We start from the raw sequence: 21743 nt of genomic DNA, 5'->3' as shown, positions 1-21743 counted from the left end.
TATCAGACCAGATTCCTTTAGTAATATGAGACAAAGAATTTCAGTCAATAGTTTCTGCCTCTAGTACAATAATTTGAATTGTAGGTATGATGATCCAAATAAACCTCCAAGTAAACCACAGGATTATTTTCTTACTGTGAAAATATTTGTTTAGCCACATGCTGCCTATACAGCTGACGGACCATTTCCAAAGTACAGTGAAAAGGTAAAATACATGTGTATTATGTTCTATTGTTTCTACTGCGTAATTTCCTGGATAACATGTGTGGTGTAATTTTATTTCAGATTCTGAGTGTTCAAACTGGAATCTGAAGGGGAAAAAAAAAAAAGACAACAACAAAAAAAACCAACAACCCCTCCTGGATCTCAGAGATCAAATGCCTACCTCCTGAAATTATATACACTGAATTTAGATATGAAAAATTGACACATCCACATCTTTCAGGCCAATTTTGAAGGATCACCAAGACAGGCCAAATACAAATTGAAATCAGTCTTAAATATTACAGCAATCAATGATCTGTGCACCAGGAATCAATATGCTATGTTGAAATACTGGGCTAGATCTAGAGTACAACAGGAGTATTTGTATTCATTTCACTACATACTCTTTCAGTTCTGTGAGGTGCAAATACTCTCCGGCTATCGCTTTCTGAGTCTTTACTAAGGACACAGTAAAATGGATGCTTTAGACCAGAATAGTGATATAAACATGACCAATAAACTATGTGCCAGTAGCAATGTAATTACAGTAGAAAATTATTTTCTCTATAAAGTTTACAGCAAAACAAACTACATTATTTCCAGCTTTATTTGACTTTACAGTCTTAAAGGTGCTGAAATATGTTATTTTCCTGTCAGACAGTTTTACAGTCTGTTGGCTGAACTGATGCTTTCCACTGGATTAATATACAGCAGCAATCAGGATTACCCATAGGTTACAAACCGCAAAAAAAGGAAATTTACAATATTAAATCTGTAAAGGGGAACAGGAGGAAATCACAACACCTAAACCTATTTGTCTTTAATGAGATTCTGAAAAATAGAAACAGGAATTGGGAAACTTGTTCATTCAACATGAGAGGTCAATCTACCAGACCACCATCAAGCATCACATTATTTCTCAACAATAAGACACATAATTCCCTTTCTTATTGCCATATGTTGCTTTTTCAGTCAATAGCACACCCAAAATCTTGGTATAAGGATTCAATCCACAGAGATTCCTTATACCATTTCTACACCTGACAAACCATCCACCCATTCATCAGAATATCTTCATCAAACCTATGAATAGCTACTTCTACCCTATATTTAATTAAAGCCATATGGTTTACTGAATACTGAAAAAAACCAGGATCCATATTTAGGAAATCAGAACCTTTTCTGAGATGCATATAATGGATGGGTAATTCTTAGGATGCAAAATAGTCCTATCCTGAATGCCTTCACAAAACACAACAGAGCAACCTGAGATTCCACTCCCTGTAGATAGGTTTGAAAATGAAAGCGCAAAGAACAAGACAAGAAGAAATAGCATAGGAGGAAAAGAATCTGTCATTTGTTGGAAGCAATACAGCCAAAATATTTTAATATGCTTCCCTGCATCTGTTATGCAAGTGTACAAGCAGGGAAGACAGCCCACAGCGTGAAAAAATCAATACCCTATGAACCAGGACAGCAAAACTGCATCAAGTTCAGAATCTACATAGCTTGTATACTTATTGCTTTCAAACAATGCTGTATCAAAGACATGTTAATAAATCTCTCTGCTGCACATTTCTTTAACTTTTACACCTGTTAAAATAATGACAGCAGTTTTAAAAATAATTTCTTAATAACTTCACCAGTGCAGGTTATTACTTTTCATCCTTCAATAAAGAGTGGATTAATTGATTCTAGGAGACCGCTGAACCCCTTGGATGAGGTATTGGAGATATGGGCACATTACGGCATGTGACTTTGGGAAGGAATTTTTCCTATAAAGCAACGGAAATCCTGTAGCATTATTTTGAAATTGAAAAATTAAATATAGTATCTTTTCAGAAAATAATAACGCTTGCACCACAGACAGAATCACAAACTACAGTTCTGAACAAAAAGTTTAGAGTTGGACCTTACCCCAGTATGAGCCGACCCTATAACAAGACACCAAGGAGTTTCGAAAAGTATGTTGTTCTTCCTTTTCAGGGATACTATGTCCAGCTTTGACACGATATCCGTTTTGGAACAATTCTCCAAGAGATTTTTTACGCCTTTTAGTACTTTTATAAGTTTCTGTACGCGTGCCCCCGGAAGGGTTGTGGTAGACTAAAATCTTGCTGGGAATCATGACTACGTATCTTCAGCTTCAGGAGCACTGCTCATAAGTATTGTGGTCCAATCTTCAGTCACAGCACCCACTAACAGCGAAGATAGTCAGATATTTACCCTTCTTTTTTCTAATTCAGTATCATCACGTAGAGACAGATCAGGGTTCTTTCTTTAACAGAACTTCTCTTTGGAAGCAGATTTACTTAACCAGACACAGGATAATGCAACATTCACCTTCACATGTTGTTACCAAAAGATAATTCAGTATAATCTAGTTCATTTTTGTTAGCATGAAACAAACAGAATTAATTCAAACACAAAACTCAGCCTCACAAAACAGACTAAGAGTATCACAAACTGGATGGACAAAACAAATCACAGAAGCAGGCAGGCAGTGCAGATGCTCCTCTGATCCATGATGTATTAGAGCTTAAAAGCCATCTTCCATCCGGATATTACCACATAAGCTCCTTTCAGATACACCAAAGAACCACACCCATCGATCCAAAACCCACAAACGTGATGCTGTTCACTTGGAATGAACAGGTACTCTAGTAAAGAATATAGTTGTAGTTCATGTACAGAAAGGGAATTGTTTACTGTGTATTATTTCCTTTGGCAACTTAAAATAGCTGTCTTCTGATTAAATCTAGTATGCAGAAGGCAGAGGTCACATAATCAGCCAACTCTTAGAGGATTTATCCCAGATGAAATAAAAAAAACCAAACACACACAACAACCCTGCATCTAATCCCAGTTAATGACTGCTATATTACTGAAGGAAAAAAAAATCCAACAATTTAGACATCAAGCAAGAGCACAACAAATAGAGTGTGTTAGTTCTTTCAAGCAGACTTGCTCTGTGAATATTCACAAAACTGGATTTTTGTTCAGTCAGCTACCATCTCATTCAATTAGAAAAAACTCTTTAAAATAAAATGTAAATGTAAGATACTACCTTCCATGATATACGAGATGCTTTCTTAGTCAAGTTTCCTGCTTTGAGGAAAACATACAAACTTCATCTTGAAAAGCTATCTTTATTTCGAGGAATATGCTTGTTTTTCCTATTTTTTGTCTCCGGAGGAGCCACAAAGATATATATGCCAAAAATATATCAACGCCATCTGGAGTACAATGCAAAGCACACACAAAAATAGAATATACCATGTGCTTATAGGAAATGTACAGGATCTTAAAGCACTTTGGAGATGTTGTGACAATGCCAAATATGGAAACGGGGAGAACAGTACATGCAAATTTCAAATTTCAAGCAATATGCAGTGAGTGAATCAGAGGTAAACAACTTATATGACTCCTTTTCATTGCAACCTTTACACTATGTTCTTACAAACAACCTGGTCATGTTCCCACCGGTCACAATAGTTGCACTGAGTCTAGTGGGAAGAGGTTTTGAATCTATACATATGCATGCAGACATAAATATAATATATCTGTGAGCATTTGAATCATTACTCTCAAATCAGAACAATTTGAACAAGGTAGTACTTATCTGTGTTACTAATAAAATCTTGTACAGCTCAAATGAAAGTAATGTCCTACTTACTTTTTACCATGTAAGGCATACTATTTTTCTTTTTCTTTTTCTTTTTTTTTTCTTTTTTTGTATTTTGTCTTGAATAATATTATAATCTTGTTATAACCCAATTTCAATTTCAAACCTATCGTTAGTGTACTTTGTATTTAGTATAGCAAGTGTTTGGGTGTAGAATCCATTTACCTTGTGAGCCTGGAACATCTCTGAAGGAGAACAGAACCCTAGTAATAAATAGCAAGAGCCAAGCTGTTTAGTTTACATAACCTACATTTAACTCTCTCAACTACCTGGCATAGCCAGATTTTTATCAATTTCCTCCCTTTTTCTGTCAGTGCACTGCTAAATCTGTTGCATACATCAAAATCTGAAAACATGAATTAAATGACAAAAGCTGGAAATTAATCTAAAATAAACCTGTTGCACAAGTTAAAAATATGAATCTAAATTTCAGCAGCAGCATGATGATGACATATTGTGCTGAGAAGCACTATTCAGCATCACAGAGTCACACAAAGATGTTTGTATTACTTTCCTGTGCAAAAGTTTCTGCTTTCCAGTCAAATGGTTTTTAGCATTTTGTTCTACAATCTGGTTGTGCAAAACAACTTACTGTTATCAGCGAGAGTACAGTTCTCTACCATCTACATTTTCCACTTATTACTTGGTCAAATTTTTCATATTAGATATAAAATTAGATTACAAAACATTGTTCTCTGTAGGCTAAATCATTTTTTTTCAATTGTCAAGAAATCTACCTTTTAGATATCCTATCATCTAGCACAGATGAGCATTTGAGTGAAAGTCTAAAGTCCAAATAAGCAGATGAAGACATTAGGAAAATGTCACCATTTCCAGTGTTTCTGTACTTTTTCCTACCCCTGTGAAGGACATAATTGATAGTTCTTAAAAATCCTAAAACTCTGCATTATCATAAACACTGGAGATGTGTGCAGTCTGCTTTGAAGTATTTACTCCAAAATAATCAACATTCATTCTGTTCTAAAGAGCTCAAGGATGATTAAAACCTATTGTACCTTCAATCTATTTAAAAGTATGTTATGACTGAAATTTTCCATATTTTCAAAATAAGCATATCCTTGGAGCATATCACTCCATGACCCTTTCTGAATTTACATAAAAATGGATTGAGATACTTACGGAGACATTGCTACCATTAAATGACAACTTGCTTTCAAAGTCCATCCAAACGTGAAAACATTAATCTCAAATATGCAGAAGAAAGCAAGACTTCTCAGCAGCTCAGCTCTGCTTTACTTTTGTCTATGCAGGAACTAGGTGCTTGCTATACCATCTTGAAGGAGGGCAAGAGAAGGGCAGCTCTTTGGCATAAATAGTCAATGTACTGGGTAGAAGTATGTATGAAATTATTGTCCTCTAAAGCACAGGTTAGACAGGGATGACTGATTTGCTGTGCTTTTGTAGGATACTATCTGCTTACAGTTGTGCCCAAAAGCACATTCTAGAGAAAACATGAAACAAAGACACGTGCCAAGGAGAAACCTGCTGTAGAGAAAAAAAGCTTTGTTATACCCAGGGACCCTTCTCTCCTTGAAAATTACTTTTTAATTTATTTTACAGTAAGGCAACACAGAATGTTCCACATGTTATCTTACCTCTCTTTCAGGTTGCTAGTTCTGAAACTACAGTGTAAAAGCCATTGTTCTACATGAAATGGCCCTTAAAATTTTCATTGGTCCTACTTCAAAAAGGGTAAAAGTATTATTCATAGAAAAAAAAAATAACCTGGTGTGTTTGAGTATAGAAACTATACAGGTTGGCCAACAACTACTTTTCGGTACAGCTTTGTAGCATTGTCTATGGGTTACGACAAAACCAGAATAATCTAATGTCCATTCTGCCAAGCACCAAGCACTTACCACTCATTAATCTCACTAAATGATTTAAAAGGTAAATTTACAATCCAAACTTGAGTTCCTGAAGAAATGCATGTAGTTGCATTATGGTTTTTTTTTTTATGTCCAAGTCTCAAAGTCTTAAGATATTAAACCATTTTCAGAAAGCTTGGCGCTGGCAATACCAGAACCAGAGTCACTAGATAAGTAAACATTAGCTTTGCTGCTTTATACCACTTCAGGCAATGACTATGTCATATTCCATAAAACAAGTGGAGAAATACCCAGTAGTGTATGAATAGCAGATCTTTACATAAAATCAGAGCATATTATCTTGTAAGCATCATATTTTATAAAGGAAGTATTATGCCACCAAACTGATGGTGCCATTTTTAAAGAAAGGCTGAAAGCATGAAGGGAAAGACAAACAATATTCATACTTACACCTCACAGAGAAAAAGAGATAGGGAGAAAAAGAATTTATTCATTTCTCATTTTTCTAATTTTCTATATCTTACAGTTGTGTAATACTTTCTAGATACTGAAGTTCATAGTCAAAAAGGATGCAAAATATGCTTTTTTTAATTCTTTGATTTTTGGAGAATAAGTTAATCAGACATTTCACTGATGATGCTACTGAAATCAAGATGACCCTTGAAATAAGGTTACACTTGAGCAAGCTAACCTTGCAAAGAGGTGGCACTGAAGTTTGGACATTTGGGGTTTGTTTTTTAAAGTGCCCATTACAATTCAATACAAAATAGTTTCACTTCCTGAAGAACGACAAGTTAGCATCTTGTATAATTTTCCCTGGCATTCAGCAGGAACAAATCGCACTAAACCCAGGAATATGCTATTCTCAGAGGCTGTAACTGTGGGTAGGACAAATGATAAGAGCAAAGGCAAAGGAAGGACAAAGGCCAGATCTAAAGCCTGACTCATGCTGCAGGACGTTGGTTTAAAAAAAGACTTGCAATTCTGCCTTTGCTCCTGCGAGTCACAAGGCACGGGCCATAACTGCCAAAGAAACAATGAGCATACTATGGAAGATGACTTGAAAAGGAGTCAGATATTTCAGTTCTAATCAACTGGTATGATATAATGCATCCTAGCCACTGAACCTTCTTTAGTCTTTGAATTGCACAAAGAAAATATGTAAAGAATAGATACAAGTAGATACAGATATATTAATTATGAAACATGGGTATGAAAATGATACACCACAAAATTTTATATGTGATTATGATACAAGTGCAATTTAAAAAAAATAAAATAAAAAATCAGGTTTTTGACCAAATGGGTGCCAAACTTCATAAAATACTCATGCCTGTCCAAGAGAAGTGATGCCCTTTTAACTCTGTGTAGACAATGATTCCTTGCACATGGTTTAAAATTTGTATTGTAATAACAACAAACAATATCGCATACCAGCTGAAGGATTAAGAATTTAGGCATGAAATTTCATAGAAATCAAAGATTATTGTGTTTTAACTGCTTTTTGGAAATGTAGCTGTCATGTAGGTCCATACACCACATATTGGTATCCCTTATTTCACCCCATGCCAGTACTAAAAAGTAGTATTGTATCATGTTTAAACATGAAGTCTGAGAACTGCAAGTGTCAATTCAGCACTAAGGCTGAATCAACAATAAATGCAGTAAAAGGAGTAGCATGTAAAACTCCTCTCTGACAAAAAAAAAAAAAAAGCAAATTCTCAGGGAGTTTCATATAATTAAAAAGTTAATTTCTAAATAATATCATACCTACTACCTACAGCAGCCTTTACATAACAGATCATTGGTAGAAAGAGGAAATGGCCTCAAGTTGTGCCAGGGGAGGTTTAGATTGGATATTAGGAAAAATTTCTTCACCAAAAGTGTTGTCAAGCATTGGAACAGGCTGCCCAGGGCAGTGGTTGACTCAAAATGCCTGAAGGTGTTTAAAAGACATGTAGATACAGTGCTGAGGGACATGGCTTAGTGGTGGACTTGGCAGTGTTAGGTTAACAGTTGGATTCTATGATCTTAAAGGTCTTTTCCCGTTTAAACGATTCTATGACTCTATGATGTTGGATGCTGAATAGAAAAGGGTTGCAAAGGTTGGATTTTGAAAAAAGAATTCATTCAAATGTTGTGAAAGGTATTCAAATCATATTAGGATTTCATATTTATCCCACTGGGACTATTTCTTCTTCTGTCACAAGGCTGAAGAGGTATAACATCCTTGAACGACCAAGGGGCTGCAGTGTGGATGCATGACATTGGTATTAACTGCTGGATGCACAATGATTGGAAATGACCCAGAGTATCTCTGTCGCACAGCATGAGCACACCTGTACACAAAAACTCATACAGTTCTGAAGGAAAGTGTTCCACACAGTGAGGGGTTGACCAAAGAAAAACATAACCAGCAATTAGGAATACAATAATGATTGATAATTTATACTGAGGAGCAGAGTAAGGAGGTGAGAATGGAGAAATAACCACTGGAGAGTTTTGAGTACCTCAGAAATCTCATAATGCAGTAGACTAAACCATTTTGGTCTCAGTCATCTTTGCTTAGGAGGCACTATAGCACTCGCCTTTTGATTACGCAGATTATCATCTCCAGATATCCTGACTTGAATGCAAAACCTCTTGAAATTGAAGTTGACTTTAATTGAATTTAAGATACTAAATCGTCGATTCTTTTCAGCTAAAATTCCACAGTGACCCTACAATATTATTTTTAATAAAAAAAGCACTCCTTACAGGATAATGACGAACAAAATGCGGTGTACTACACCTGCCCCTGTACGACACACTTCCATCTGCCTTATTTTATAAAAGCTGATTTAAAACGAAGGAAAAATAATTTCCCTTCATAAATCCCTTATAACTGAAATAAGAAAATGGCTTTAGAAAAAAAATTATTTTTATATTAGAAGTTTTACTTATATAGAAAAACTCATTTTTCTACGTTTAAATACTATTTTTTAAATTAAAAGATGCATTATTTTATTTTTGATCTTTATCTGCCATCTTTATCTTGATCTAGCTATACTTTTACCAGCAATAAACAAAAGAGCTGATAAAGTCAAATAGGCTGCTTTTCTAATATTTCAGCTTTTGACCTGAAGTAGCAACTAGGGAGATTTCATAAGGAAGCCTACTTATAAAATTGCCTGTACAATTTTGAAGACAAGATAAGCTTAGAGAGTTGGAACCTGAAATACCAAGAAAATTCTAATTCTTTGGCTTCATATCCCTTTATACCTATCAAATCAGAGAAGTAAGATCAGTAGATAGAGCAGAATGTTTTGTAACTAACATAAACCTATACAAAATTTGTGAACACAAAGTACTGATTTTTACAAAAAGAATTGGAAACTAAATGCCTGAATGAAAAAAGTGCACTCCAAAGTTTAGAAGCAGATAACACTGTTCCATATTAAAAAGTTCCCTGAGCAGAAGAACCTGGAAAAAGCAGCAGAAAGATCCAAAACCATGAACTTAATAAAGAGCAAGCAAATCCTGCCCTCAGAGCGTCATTAGCTTTATTGGCAAAGACTTTCTGGCAATCCATCAGGTACATCACTGCAGTGCAAGTAGTTATGGAGGACTCAATAACTTCAGAAACGCTTCTGTGATGCAGAGAAATCTTCCATTTATGGACTGGATTTTCTCTGTTGTGTATCTATTTTTATTTTATTATTTAGAATTTGAGACAGTACGATACTAAACACTGCTAAAGGTGATAACAAGGTTAATGAACGCTAAACGTTTGGGGGTCAGCAGTGAATCAAGAATAAGCCCTGTGTAATGTAAGCATAGATACTATAAATACAGAGGTACTAGAGAACCTTAGGCGTTCCAAAACATTGATATGAAACAAGTAGCAAAAAGTGTCTTCTTGACTTAAGTCAATATTGCATGAAACTCTGCCAGATGGTATAAATATCCTGCAGTCTAAAACCTCAGAAAAAGCCTTAAATACTTTAGCTGGAAGAACACTTATCTCTATATAAGAAATTTTCCTTTTCTAGATGTCACCTGACTTTGTATGGCAAATTACTGCAACTGTAAAAATTGAATAGTGGATCAAGGAACAGACTGAGGAGGAATCTAGCATTGTTACAAACTATTATCCATCCAACTGTTACTTCTGAAATGCCACATAAGGTGAGAATTTTATTTGTATTGATATCTGAAGCACAGAAGCACAAGAAGTAGTTTCACCTAATCCCAAGGTTTTGGCCTATCAGGTGATGGTCAAGCAGTGCATTTAAATAAATGTATTAATGAAGTTTCCCCTTTTGAGTTTGTAATTATAAGGAGAGTGAAAAATTTTAATCAAATCCCCTCTCGACTTTTTTTTTTTTTTTTTTAGAGTCATATATATAAAGTTGAGTGAAGGAATTGCCAAAAGATTATTGAAAGGAAGGAATGATCTGGTTTATATAAACCTCCAATCTCAGTTGAGTACACAAGTTCATTCAGAGCTCTCTGATATTCAGTAAGAATAGCCACTATATGAACTTTCTAAAGCCTCGTGCGGAATTCCTAGCTGCTAATCTTTCTAGGAAGATCCCAACTATCTTTACATCAGTTTATATCTCAACAGGATTTGCTTATGACTAATTCAGTCTTGCAAAAAGGTCAGGAGGAACACGGCTATTTCCATTTATTTTTTTTTCAAATTAGTTAAACTCTATAATACATCTCTTAATTCCACATAAACCAAGCCTCACACACTACAGAGCACACTAGACAATCGGTGCTGAATTAACAAGAGCTACACAGACATCTCAGTACATTTAGTACTCAGAAGATAAAAGAGATCCTTTAAGCTGTGTTACAGAAGTTAGACGCCTAGAAATACAAAATGAGTTAAAGCTCAAAAACAGTCACAAGAAATCATAAAACTTTATGTTAAAATTACCAGAATATAAACTCTCATGTTCTAGGTATAAGGACTTCTGGTTTGGGGCTTATGCAAATATTAATTATATTACTTAAAGTATAAAATAGTGTAAATAATAAGCATTGAAAATTCAAAGTTGAGAAGTGATCATGCTCTGCAACAGCATTACTCAGATTCAACAAATTAAAAAAAAACCAAGACCCAACAGTTACCAAGAAATCAGTGAAAGAAGATACCAGGGAAAAAACTACTGGGTAATGTGTAAAGAATAGACTGAATGCCTACAAGGTACTGTACAAGTTAACATACTATCTTGGAGCCAAAACGTGAAATTGTATTTTCAACTGGTCTTTCAGCCGACTTTTTAAAACTAAGAAACAATTAGTTAAATAAATAATATTAATTTTATCTCTCATATTACCATTCAGGAAAGTGTGCAGGTTGGTTACATGCTGTAGATAGCTCAGGAAAATTTGGAAAGCATCTGACTAATGATACGTAATGATCTTCTTGGACACCACAAGTAGCATTTTTAAACACCCTCATGCAAAGGAACACAAATGCCAGAAGATAAAGTGAATTATGGATTCCCTAATCAGTTTGAGGGAAAGCGTTTTCTTCTTCTAGAGAACTAGTCTACGTTCTATTAAAGACAAAACTGCACACTTTGGGTAGCCTTCATTTGAGCAGAAGGGACTTAATCACAGAGCCTAAAAGACCACTGAAACCACCAGGAGCAGTTGAAAGTAATTAAATTGATAATAAAAAGCAGAGTAAAAAGAAAAGACAGCGGTGGGCTTTTTTCACATAATATCCACGTTAAGAATACATTTTGATTAGACAAGAAGGCACACGGAGAGAAGAAAACTATGTAACATCCTACCAAAAAAATGCAAAATGTTTGGCTATTAAGAAGAATTGCAGTGATTTATTTTTCAGCGTAAGTCCCATATACTTGATATTACCACATGACTGATTAGCATATGATATTACAGTTACACTGAATGAAATATGACTATAAAAGTTTAAATCAGTTATTATAAACTACTCGAATTTAGCAGTCCATCTATACCAAATTGACATTCTGATTTCCTGAATCGCAAAATTTGGTAGACTATGATCATGAATGTTTATAGATCAATGTCCAGAAAAAAACATGAAATAGAACATTAACTGATGATGACAATAAACAATTTGGGTGTATCAGATGATATAAATTCTAGCTGCTTAGATTCCTTTGTGTAATGCATGTGGACAAAAAAAAAGTTGGTTTACACCATGGAAATGTCTATCTGAAAAACATGCTGAAGAATATTAACATACCTTTAGAAGTTCTAAATATTATAATCACAAAAGAATACTAAGAGTGTTTAACTGAAGTGAGGGTTGTCTATATGACTTCATCTTGGCAGATAAGGAAAAAATGATTATGGAATTCAAATTTTGGCTCTTTAAATGAAAATACTGATTACATTTACTGTTCATGAAAAAAGCCAAGAAAACAGAAATACAAAATAGTAATATGTATATTGTATTTTAAAACATCAAGTTTCAAAACGAAGAAAGTGTTTATAAACTATGTTAACCAACCACGGACTTACTGAATGGAAACTAAAAGCCACTTTAATTGTAGCATTCTAATACTAGCAGCATGGCGGACATTTCTGTAATAATGGAGAAAAGGCAGAAGTGCCCCATATATATTTTATTTTATAACTGATAAAAAGCCAGTCGTGTAATGATGGCATACTTGCCTTCCTGACATGACTAACGAGAATGCTAATAAACACATCCATTAAGCCAGACGTTTTTAAGTCATCGTGTCTGGGTAACTCATGTCCAAAAGTTTTAAAAACTCACTCCGTGCACCACTTAATGTTGGTTTTCAGTGAGTCTGGCACATATAAGTTTACAGACATTCCAGATATATTTAAGAAAGTTAATGTTATATAATGTTATTTTAAGTGGTCAAGATGAAGAATTATATTTATGTATACATTTTAGAAAAACATCCTATCCCATTAGCTTGTCCGTTAAATTTCATGTTTGAGTGATAAAGCTGTAAATACTGATGTAATTTACTCAGCATTGCCATGGCACTCATTAAACAGATCAAGAACCATTAAGTCTTGAAATGAATCTGGCATGTCTTCCTATGAGTCTTGTCAGTGATGCATTCTTGAACTTAAGTTATTTAATACTTCTATCAATATTCTGGAGGAAAAGTAATATCCACACTAATAAAATTAAACAATGATACAAGAGGATGTAATGCTTGGTAATGAAGAGAACAAGGTAGTGAGAAGCAGGGTTTGGGATTATGTGTAAAGCAGGATGGCAACAAACTATATGCATTTGTTTATAGATAACTATAAACTTAAGACTGGATTTTTTTTTCCACTAAAGATACATTCCTGTTCAATCAAGTTTTTCCTCTCAGAAGGGGACAGGATGAGAAAAGATGCAACAGGTCAAAGTAGTCCATCCATCCAGACAGATAAACTAGGAAGCACTTTTATCTAAAGCAATATAACTGGTATTAGCTATGATATTAACTTGCAATAGCTCCTCAGCATTCAGAGAGTATGACTACTTTTGGGCTAAGCCTGACACTCATTCACACGGCCGGGGGGGTGAGGGTGGGAATCTAGCCCTGTACCTATGGCCCCTCCCAATCAGAGTAGAATAGAAAAGAGAATTAATTAATTAATATTGAACCAACTCAAAAGCCTGTTAAGAAGTACCACTTTAACTAGTACCCTCTCAAAACATACATGCTCTGTGAAGGCTGAACTGATTGAGGTATCTTGAGGAAAGCAAAAAATTGTTGTCTTCAGCATAGTATAAATATGATACAGTCCATTCATTGACATATTATTGACAAATCACCAAGCAGATTGAGCATTCAGAACTGTTTTCATTAAATTCATTCTAATACCTGTTTGAAGGCATTTGAAGCATATGAAGAAATGTTACTGCACAGAAAAGTAGCACATAAGCGCATATATATAAAATACAATATTCATAGGAAATTTTACAGAATTTAGCTTCTATTATATATAAAATAACTTTTAAGTAAAATGACACAAAATGCTTTAAAGCTGTATAAAATACACTAGCTTTGTAAGAAATACTGTAGAATTTGGACGTGTATTCAAAGTTTTTGCCAATAGATGGCAGAAATGCACAATACTTAACCAACAAAATCATTGCAAATGATAACAAATTTAAGGTGCTAAGAAAGGGATAGTTTTGAGACCTCTGGATGCGTCAAAAGACTGTAAATGATTATGAAGTTTTGGAGGTCATAATTCCTCTCTTAGAATGATACCCTTACAATTCAGTTACAGAGCACTTCTTTGTGCCAGTATAACTAAGGTAATGCTCTAAGTTCCATTAAAATATATATGTTTTCCAAAAGGAATAAAGTGTTCGGAAGATTCAAATGTGGTTTCAGGCTGCACTTTTCTGTAGAGGTTATGTCAAAAAAACTTTTCAGGGTATTGAAACAAATACTGTTTTCATGTCACAGATTTTTAACTAAAACTTGAAGCACACTTGATGGATGGCCAGGAGGCATTCACATCATCAGCTTAACTATCTTAACAAGACACAATATTTTTTTCCAAAGCCATTTATCTCTTTCCACAGAGGGAAACCAATTTAATTCTCCGATTCACAAAAATAGCTGAATGTCTAGCAGAGATGTTGGAACAGTCTTCTCACACCAGGAATTGATACTGAGACCACAAGCCTCATCCAAAATTACTTGAGATGAATTTGAGCAAGGACTGGAAAAAAGATCTCCTCTTTTCTGTAACTATGCTAAACGCCACACAAGGACATTCATTCTCTATGCTGTACATGTGTCTACCTTTGCATCTGCTGTCTGTCGTCTTTTCCCTGCTGTAAATCTTGAATTATTTTCTGAAAAAATAGCATGGCTTGAACAGCAGCCTAGACTAAAGAGGATGTCAGAGAAGAAGGATGATGAAAAAAATCTTTCTATTAATAGACTCTATTAGAAATCAAATAGTTTCCATCACTTGAAATTTTGTACAGTAGAATAGATGAAGCACTGAAAGCACATGGTGAGGAAAAGGAAATGGATTGTTTAATAGATCTTTTTCTACCTTTAATTTCTTTGATTTAATAATATGGAACACTACCAAGTCCATATATTAGGCCTTATTTAAATCACTGTAGTTCTAAGGCTGATTGTTCCTCATTCGCATGTCCTTGTAAATGTGAAGCCAAGATCATATTTTACATGTTTAATCTTCCTCTAACAATACCATCCTGTCAAAGCAATTTATTCCCATACAGTCTGCTCATAAAATCAATATTTCCTTTTTCATGAGCATACAAGTACATGATAAAAGGCATTTCAGGTTTTTGAAGTGCCTTTGCTATCATAGAAGATAGAATAACAGTTTTAAGTGGTGCGTAGAGTGTTTGTAAATCATTACTGAATACAATTGGAAGATGTTCATTTGTTGCATGGCTCTCCAACTTGGCAGACTGTGAGCTATCCAAAGAAACAAAGATCTGAATCTGAAACTTAGCTATGATGCTCAGATCATGGTGACCTTGTGTTTAAAGAAAATGAGTTTTACCATGGCATTATTTCTCCCGTTGCAAATTTTTTGTTTTCATCCAAAAATCTTTTTAGCCTACCTTCACTTAGACCGTAAAGACAGTATCCAGACTCAGGAACGCACTGAAATCATTGGTTGAAATTGTCGAAATGACCTGTAAAATCTCAAGAGACAGAAACTCCACCCTTTCTTTTATCATTCTTCCGTTGAGAAGATTCTTTCCACTCCACAGAAGCCTGCACTTGAAGTGGAGAACTGTCCTTCTATCACTATCAGAAAGTTTCTTGTACAGTGTTATGCAAGAAATATTTATGATTTTACAAAGCATAGCTTTAATTTATATGTAAGTATCTACACACATGCTACTGTTTGCAAACCAGTGTTAGAAAAATCTCAAGGGGATCTAGTTGCAAACGAACATCAGAAAACATACTGATGTTTGTATCTGTACAGTTTTAAGTAAAAGCCTAAGAAATTTTTATACCAACTGTCGAAGCAATGTATATCACTGAATTACAGATTCATTAAAATTTTCTTCCCTTTTTCTACTCCCCCCCAATCTTTCAATAGTATGTAGATCATTCCGTGTGCCAGTTGTATTCTGCTCGTGTACTTCCTTTTCTTATGCTACCTTAAGCTAGCAAAAATGATATCCTAGAAATCCTTTCCTTTATCAAATCTAAAAATTTGATATTTTGCAGGTTTAAAGCGCTGTTGTGCCTTCATCTGCACATTAGACAGTGTATGCCCTACTGTGCCAAGAAATCTTTTGATGGAAAAGCGTAATCTGATCCATCTTGCATATTGAAATTTGTTGGCATACTGGAATCTAGGTGGAAGATTCATATATGAATTTCATTCATATACAGCATTTTGAGATACAAACCCAACATTTTACAAACAACTGAGCGCAAAAGAGCACAGGGAAAGTGGAAGGCTTCACGTACTATGAGTTACCTAATACCTGAATGGTGGCATTTCTGAACTAGCGTAAAAAAAGGGAAAAACCCACTGGCTTTCCACTCTAGTACATTAAAATATGATACATTCAGACGATGTGTCCTCTGCTATACTTCACATCTTTCTATGAGCATTTAGAGCTCTGAAGGCCGAGTTTATTTTTGATTTAGGATGGTTTGTGTTTTTTAAATACTGTTTAAACTGTGTGTTCGTACTTACTTTATTGTCAGATAGCTAAACCAGGATACTTCTTGTGAAATCGGGAATTCAGGGAGCCACATTCTGCTGACTTTCATTCTGTCTAGTACTTAAATGAATTCATCACAGATGACTGACTCGAATCAATAGTGAAATAAACTGGAAAGACCCTGATGCACAATACAATCCATACCACGTATTGTATTTGGTCTCCTAAATGATCTTGAAATTTAAGGTATATAAAGGAATCCTGTTTAATCAGCTAGATATTCTTAAAATATGCAAAGAATTACTGGAATACACTGAATTCTGAACCTGTTAAATGATTTTCGCATTGACTAAAATCAAGACCTCCCTATTTACTTGCCTCGCTAGAAGGCTAACGTCCCCGCAATTCCTAGTTCCACAGGGACACTTGGTGCAGAAACCAGAATTTATGTGTTCTAAATCACCCTCTGCGTAAGGATATGTCTCTCAATTACAAAAATTATATAAAAGGAAAAGGAAAAGCAGGTATCTAACCTGAAATTGTAAATAATATGGTCCAAACACCCTCCTTTCCCCTCCACTCACAGTCCTGCCACTGCATTACCTACAAGTATCTCCAAAGTATTTAAGCTCCACAGAGTAAATTTTGCCATCTCTTTAAAAGGTGTAAAGGAATAAATAATCTTCATTAACACACATCAGTGCATTTGCTCAAAATCTTTCATCACAGCATCTCAAAATAATAATTTGCTGATCTAAATCACAGATATGTCAGGGACCCCAACAATTCACATTTTTGAATTAGTGAATTATTTCACTAAGGATTATTTTCCTTAAAGTGAAAACACTGTTGGAATAAACACAGTGGAAGCAGGTGCAAAGCTCAAACATTATAAATAGGTCAGTCCTAAGATGACTACATAAAAAAAAATAAAAATCTGTGCCTCAGCAGGTGATAAATGTCTCAGGAGGATTCCATGAGAAAACAGGTAAAGTGGGACTATAAACAAGGAATAAAGGAAAAGTGACACTGATGTAATTACGAATGATGGAAATCCTTTCAGCCCAATGAATAACTATAAGTACAATGCTTAACTCTGCCTACAAAACAACATAAATCTTGTAAAAACTACCCAGCAGAAACTGCTAAATGGGCAAAATCTCTCTCTCATTATTCCTGTTGGACTGCTAGTTAGATTGCTGTGTCACCATGAGTCAGTCAATTATGCAGTCACTTTCACAATGGCTATTCATCTCAAATAATTATCTCTCTGCCTCATTTTCCAAATTTTGCAGGTTTGCTATTTTCTTATTTCATATTCCTTTTCTATGGAGCCTGTGATTCCAGTTTTTGCTCTTAGATAGCCTTCATCTCCAATGATTTCAATCTCAAAGTCCTCGGAAATTCTCATATGTCGCAGTCAAGTGTGAAAATACATCCCTTTAATTCACATAACGCAAAGATTCTGGAACTGAGCTGCAGCTAGAGAAATCAGCAATTTCCATTTAAGCATAAGTTTGTTTTTTATTTACATACTTTCTTTTTTTTTATTTGATTTCCTATCATAATATGGAACTGTATGACATTTTCTTCTTCAGAAAGCATTACTTTGTTTTACATACATGACAGAAGTATGTGAAGAAGACAGTAATCATATGAGGATCTGTAGTGATCTTTTCTGTCTGTTTTACTTTTTTTTTTCTTTGGCGTACTAATAACCACTGATATATGTAACATGAACTCTAACATGGTTATACATTTATTAATCTCTTTTCATACAACAGTAATTCATCAATAGTTTTTTCATCTTTGCACTTCTGTTTCAAGTTGAAAAATAAAATAATACTAAAAAGATCCGCTGTTTTATTTTCCTTTCCATGTGAAACATTTAAGATGATCACTCTTTTTAGTTTTCAGGGATAATGAGTGCCTGTATTTCTGGAGAAATGGATTGTCAAATTGTGAAGTTTCATATGTTGTCTAAAGACATGGCATTCACAAACCATGACGTTTTTCCCTGAATAAAAACTCCCAAATTTGACTTCCATTTTACTTAACTAGAGACAATATGCAATTTGTACAAGAAACTTCATATGTCACATTATGGGTGTTCTTGAATTGATGCATTTTGTCTGCTTTGCTTCATTTTGTATTCCCTTTTACATGTGGCATATTCTTTTCTAATGCATTCCTAGCAGTTCTACACAAATGTTAAGCCCAGTAAGTGTCTAAACAAATCTTCCAAATCTCTTGCTTCAGTGGATTTAAAATTTAGCTATATTGGCTCAAAATGTGAAGAAAATTTGTTGATTTCATTGTTGACAATGATCCACTTCAGTGAATGAATGGTCTGGACGACCTGTTCAGGCTGTAAGCTGTGACAATTAAATCAAATTGATCTTTTTATTAAAAATGGCCTCATGTTACACAGTACTTCCAAGCTGGAGTTCATGACCACTTATTGTAGATTATATCAATGAATCAAGAACAAAATGGACTTAGTAAGTGCTTTTTCTAACATAACCCACCGGTCTGCTGAAATGGCAAATTCACTGCAAAAACAACTTTGGTACCATTCTGCTGCTTACGAAGAAATTCTCCATCAAAATGTGCAAAGTTGAATTATTATTATAACAGCTATTAAAAGGAAAAAACTATTTTACTTACCAAGCCAACTTCTGTTTAAATATACTGACACAAACACTGGAGGGACCGTGAAGAAATCTACTACTGAGTTAACTTCTAGCCAAAACCATAGCTTGTCATTGGCTGCTATGAACTGAAAAAAAAAAAAAGATGGGGAGGGATGAAAGAATCAGATTATGCTGATGTTAGTTGCAAGTATGTGCAATATTTTCCATTCTACAATGTTAAACTCCAAAGTTAGTGGAGAAGTAACTGATGGTTTTGGTCAGGCTAGAGAAAACTACATGTCTCACTGGAAAGAAATCTGTATTGTGTATTGCTGGATAACCACATTGAGATTAAAATGAAAGGTCTAACTAAAGAGACAGATAATTTATATGATAAGTTGTAATGTCTGTGCTAAAAACATTTACTCCACATTTATTAACAATGTATCAGTAATATTAGAAAAATGTAGGTAGGTATAAAATATTTCAAAGTATATCACCTTTGCTATAGCACACCAAATATGTTGGCTGTAGTCTCATCCGGTATTTTCTGTTCACAGGTTTCTAAATACATGATAGTTTCCAAAGAGTCCCATTATCATCCTATCCAGAGTTAATCACCAGGATGACTCGTATAAGGCATAACTCAGGACTGCGGTAGGACTTCAGTCCTTCCAATTGTGCCAGGGATGAGGTCATTTTTCTCTCCTGACTAAATATCAGTGCAGGGAAACTGGCAAACTTAGATGCCAAGGACATCATAGTTTAAACTTGCCTATTCATCTGTGTGCTTAAATAAGGTCAAACCACTATTCGCATTCAACTAAAAATTAAAACATATGCTTTATACAAATAAGAAATATAAATACACAAATATTAAATTTTAGTGCATCATGAAGATATTTAATGGAGTGGTTTTACTCATGTAAGTCTTAAAACCTGGACTAACATATTTCAAAACAGCGCTTGTATTTTTTGAATTACAGACAACATTCATTCTCTTTCTTCCAAAGCAAATACTGATATTCTCTATTTCATTCACTTTACCTCCTTGCTTTAGAATTACTTTAAAACTTTAGCACAAAACATTTATGGTGCATACCAACTTCGCTGGAATCCCAGATAAAATATTGGAAAGGGGACTCTGCTGATGTTAAGAATGTTGAAATCATACTTAAAAAGAAGATGGACAACATGAGCTGCATTTGCCTCAGAGAATACTCAAAACCAAAAATAAATTGACATTTTGTTAGTCTGTATTACTCAATATCAATGCTCCAGCATGAAAACTGAACAAAAATACCCAGTTTCCGCAAAAGCTTTCAATTGCCTTCTGTTGAATTTAGAAGTAGCCAGAATATTTGACACTTAAAGCTCTTTAAGGTGTCAGATCAATATTTTCATAACCTGCAATATATGTTCTAATCAGCATTTTATCTTTCCACAGGGCACAACCTTTAGGCTTTCAAAAAGGTTAAAGTATGTTATTCAACTATGAAAACAAAGTCTGTTGACTGTAAAGGCCACTCATACTTTCCTATGGAAGTATTTAAACATTATTCATTTAGGTAATTAGCGATTAATAAAAGCCCATTTCATTACAGAAGCAATGCTACTATGCTTGAAGAGATAACGTGTTCTTCTAGAAGAACTAGCCTAATTCTGTCTCCTCCAAAGGATTACTTCCATACTTGCCATATCTCTGCCAGACCCTATTGCTTGATTACGTGCTAACTCATGTAATTTGGGCTTAGTCTTCATCAGCAGTTTCCAGACTTCACTTCTGAGTTCTCATAGTTGGATACTAGCCAACAAAGGTTTTAAAATGGATGTATGTGTGTTTGAACACAAATATCTTCTAGAACTGAAGATACGCTATTATTTATATGATTTTGAGTTGCAACATCATACTGGGGAGAACAGATGTAGAAGGATGAGATTTTAAAATACTTCTTCAAATACTTTAATTTGCCAGTGAGTGCCTCACAGGACATATTTATCAGAAAAAAAAAACAACCCGGACTAAAATAGCTAAAGTTTTGAGATGCTTATTACATAACTAGCAAATTCATTATTGATCAAATTCTTACATCCACACAACCAACTATCACTTTGTCCTCAGGAACTCCTGTTTAGTTCAGCAGGACTTCTTGGACAACTGAAGTTACACCTGTACTAGCATTTTAACATAGATAAGGAGTATTAATCTGAAGAGAATCCTTATCATCCCCACTTACCATACTTCAGTTTGCATCACAAAGGAGTTTTGGATAACACAAAGACTTGTTTCGGTTGAAACTAAAACTGAAAGAGGTATTCTAGCAGTGCATCTCACATACTGTAACTGCTAAAGCATGTTCACTCAACAGGACCAGAGTGGACTTTACAGTACTCTCTCTCCCTTCCAGAAAACACAGTGTGGATATGAAAGTATTAGCATCAACTCTCAGTGTGTTCTCTCTTACTGTGCTTTGCTTCTTGATAATGTAGCCTAAGTTACTGCTTTAAGTAAGTAGGAATGGCCCACAAGTAATTTTATTTCTTTTGGTAAGAACGTACAACATTATCACTACCACAAAATTTACAATGCATTTGGATACTTCTAAAAAAACGGTTCTTGGAACTTTGCGATTACTGTGCACTGAATCTGTTATGTCAAAAAGTTAACCTGTATTGCAGGCCTGGTGGATATCTACAAAAGCTTGTAAACTATTAGT

The 21743-nt window shown here is 34.6% G+C and overlaps 1 protein-coding gene across 22 annotated transcripts in view; it reads right to left on the bottom strand.

Moving 5' to 3' along the window:
• Positions 1-21743, bottom strand: part of KCNMA1 (potassium calcium-activated channel subfamily M alpha 1) — a 506659-nt gene that overhangs the window by 181875 nt on the left and 303041 nt on the right. For all 22 annotated transcript variants that reach the window (XR_008466873.1, XM_054204500.1, XM_054204499.1 and 19 more), the window contains one exon: positions 19061-19172. Coding sequence is in view for 21 of the 22 variants with exons in the window: in XM_054204500.1 (XP_054060475.1) it covers positions 19061-19172 (112 nt within the window). In the remaining variant the exon portion in view is untranslated. The remainder of the gene's footprint in view (positions 1-19060; positions 19173-21743) is intronic.

This window comes from Rissa tridactyla, chromosome 6, assembly GCF_028500815.1.
Source record: "Rissa tridactyla isolate bRisTri1 chromosome 6, bRisTri1.patW.cur.20221130, whole genome shotgun sequence".
Taxonomy (NCBI): domain Eukaryota; kingdom Metazoa; phylum Chordata; class Aves; order Charadriiformes; family Laridae; genus Rissa; species Rissa tridactyla.
The sequence above is the reverse complement of the archived record's forward strand: the minus strand, read 5'-3'. Positions and strand labels throughout refer to the sequence as shown.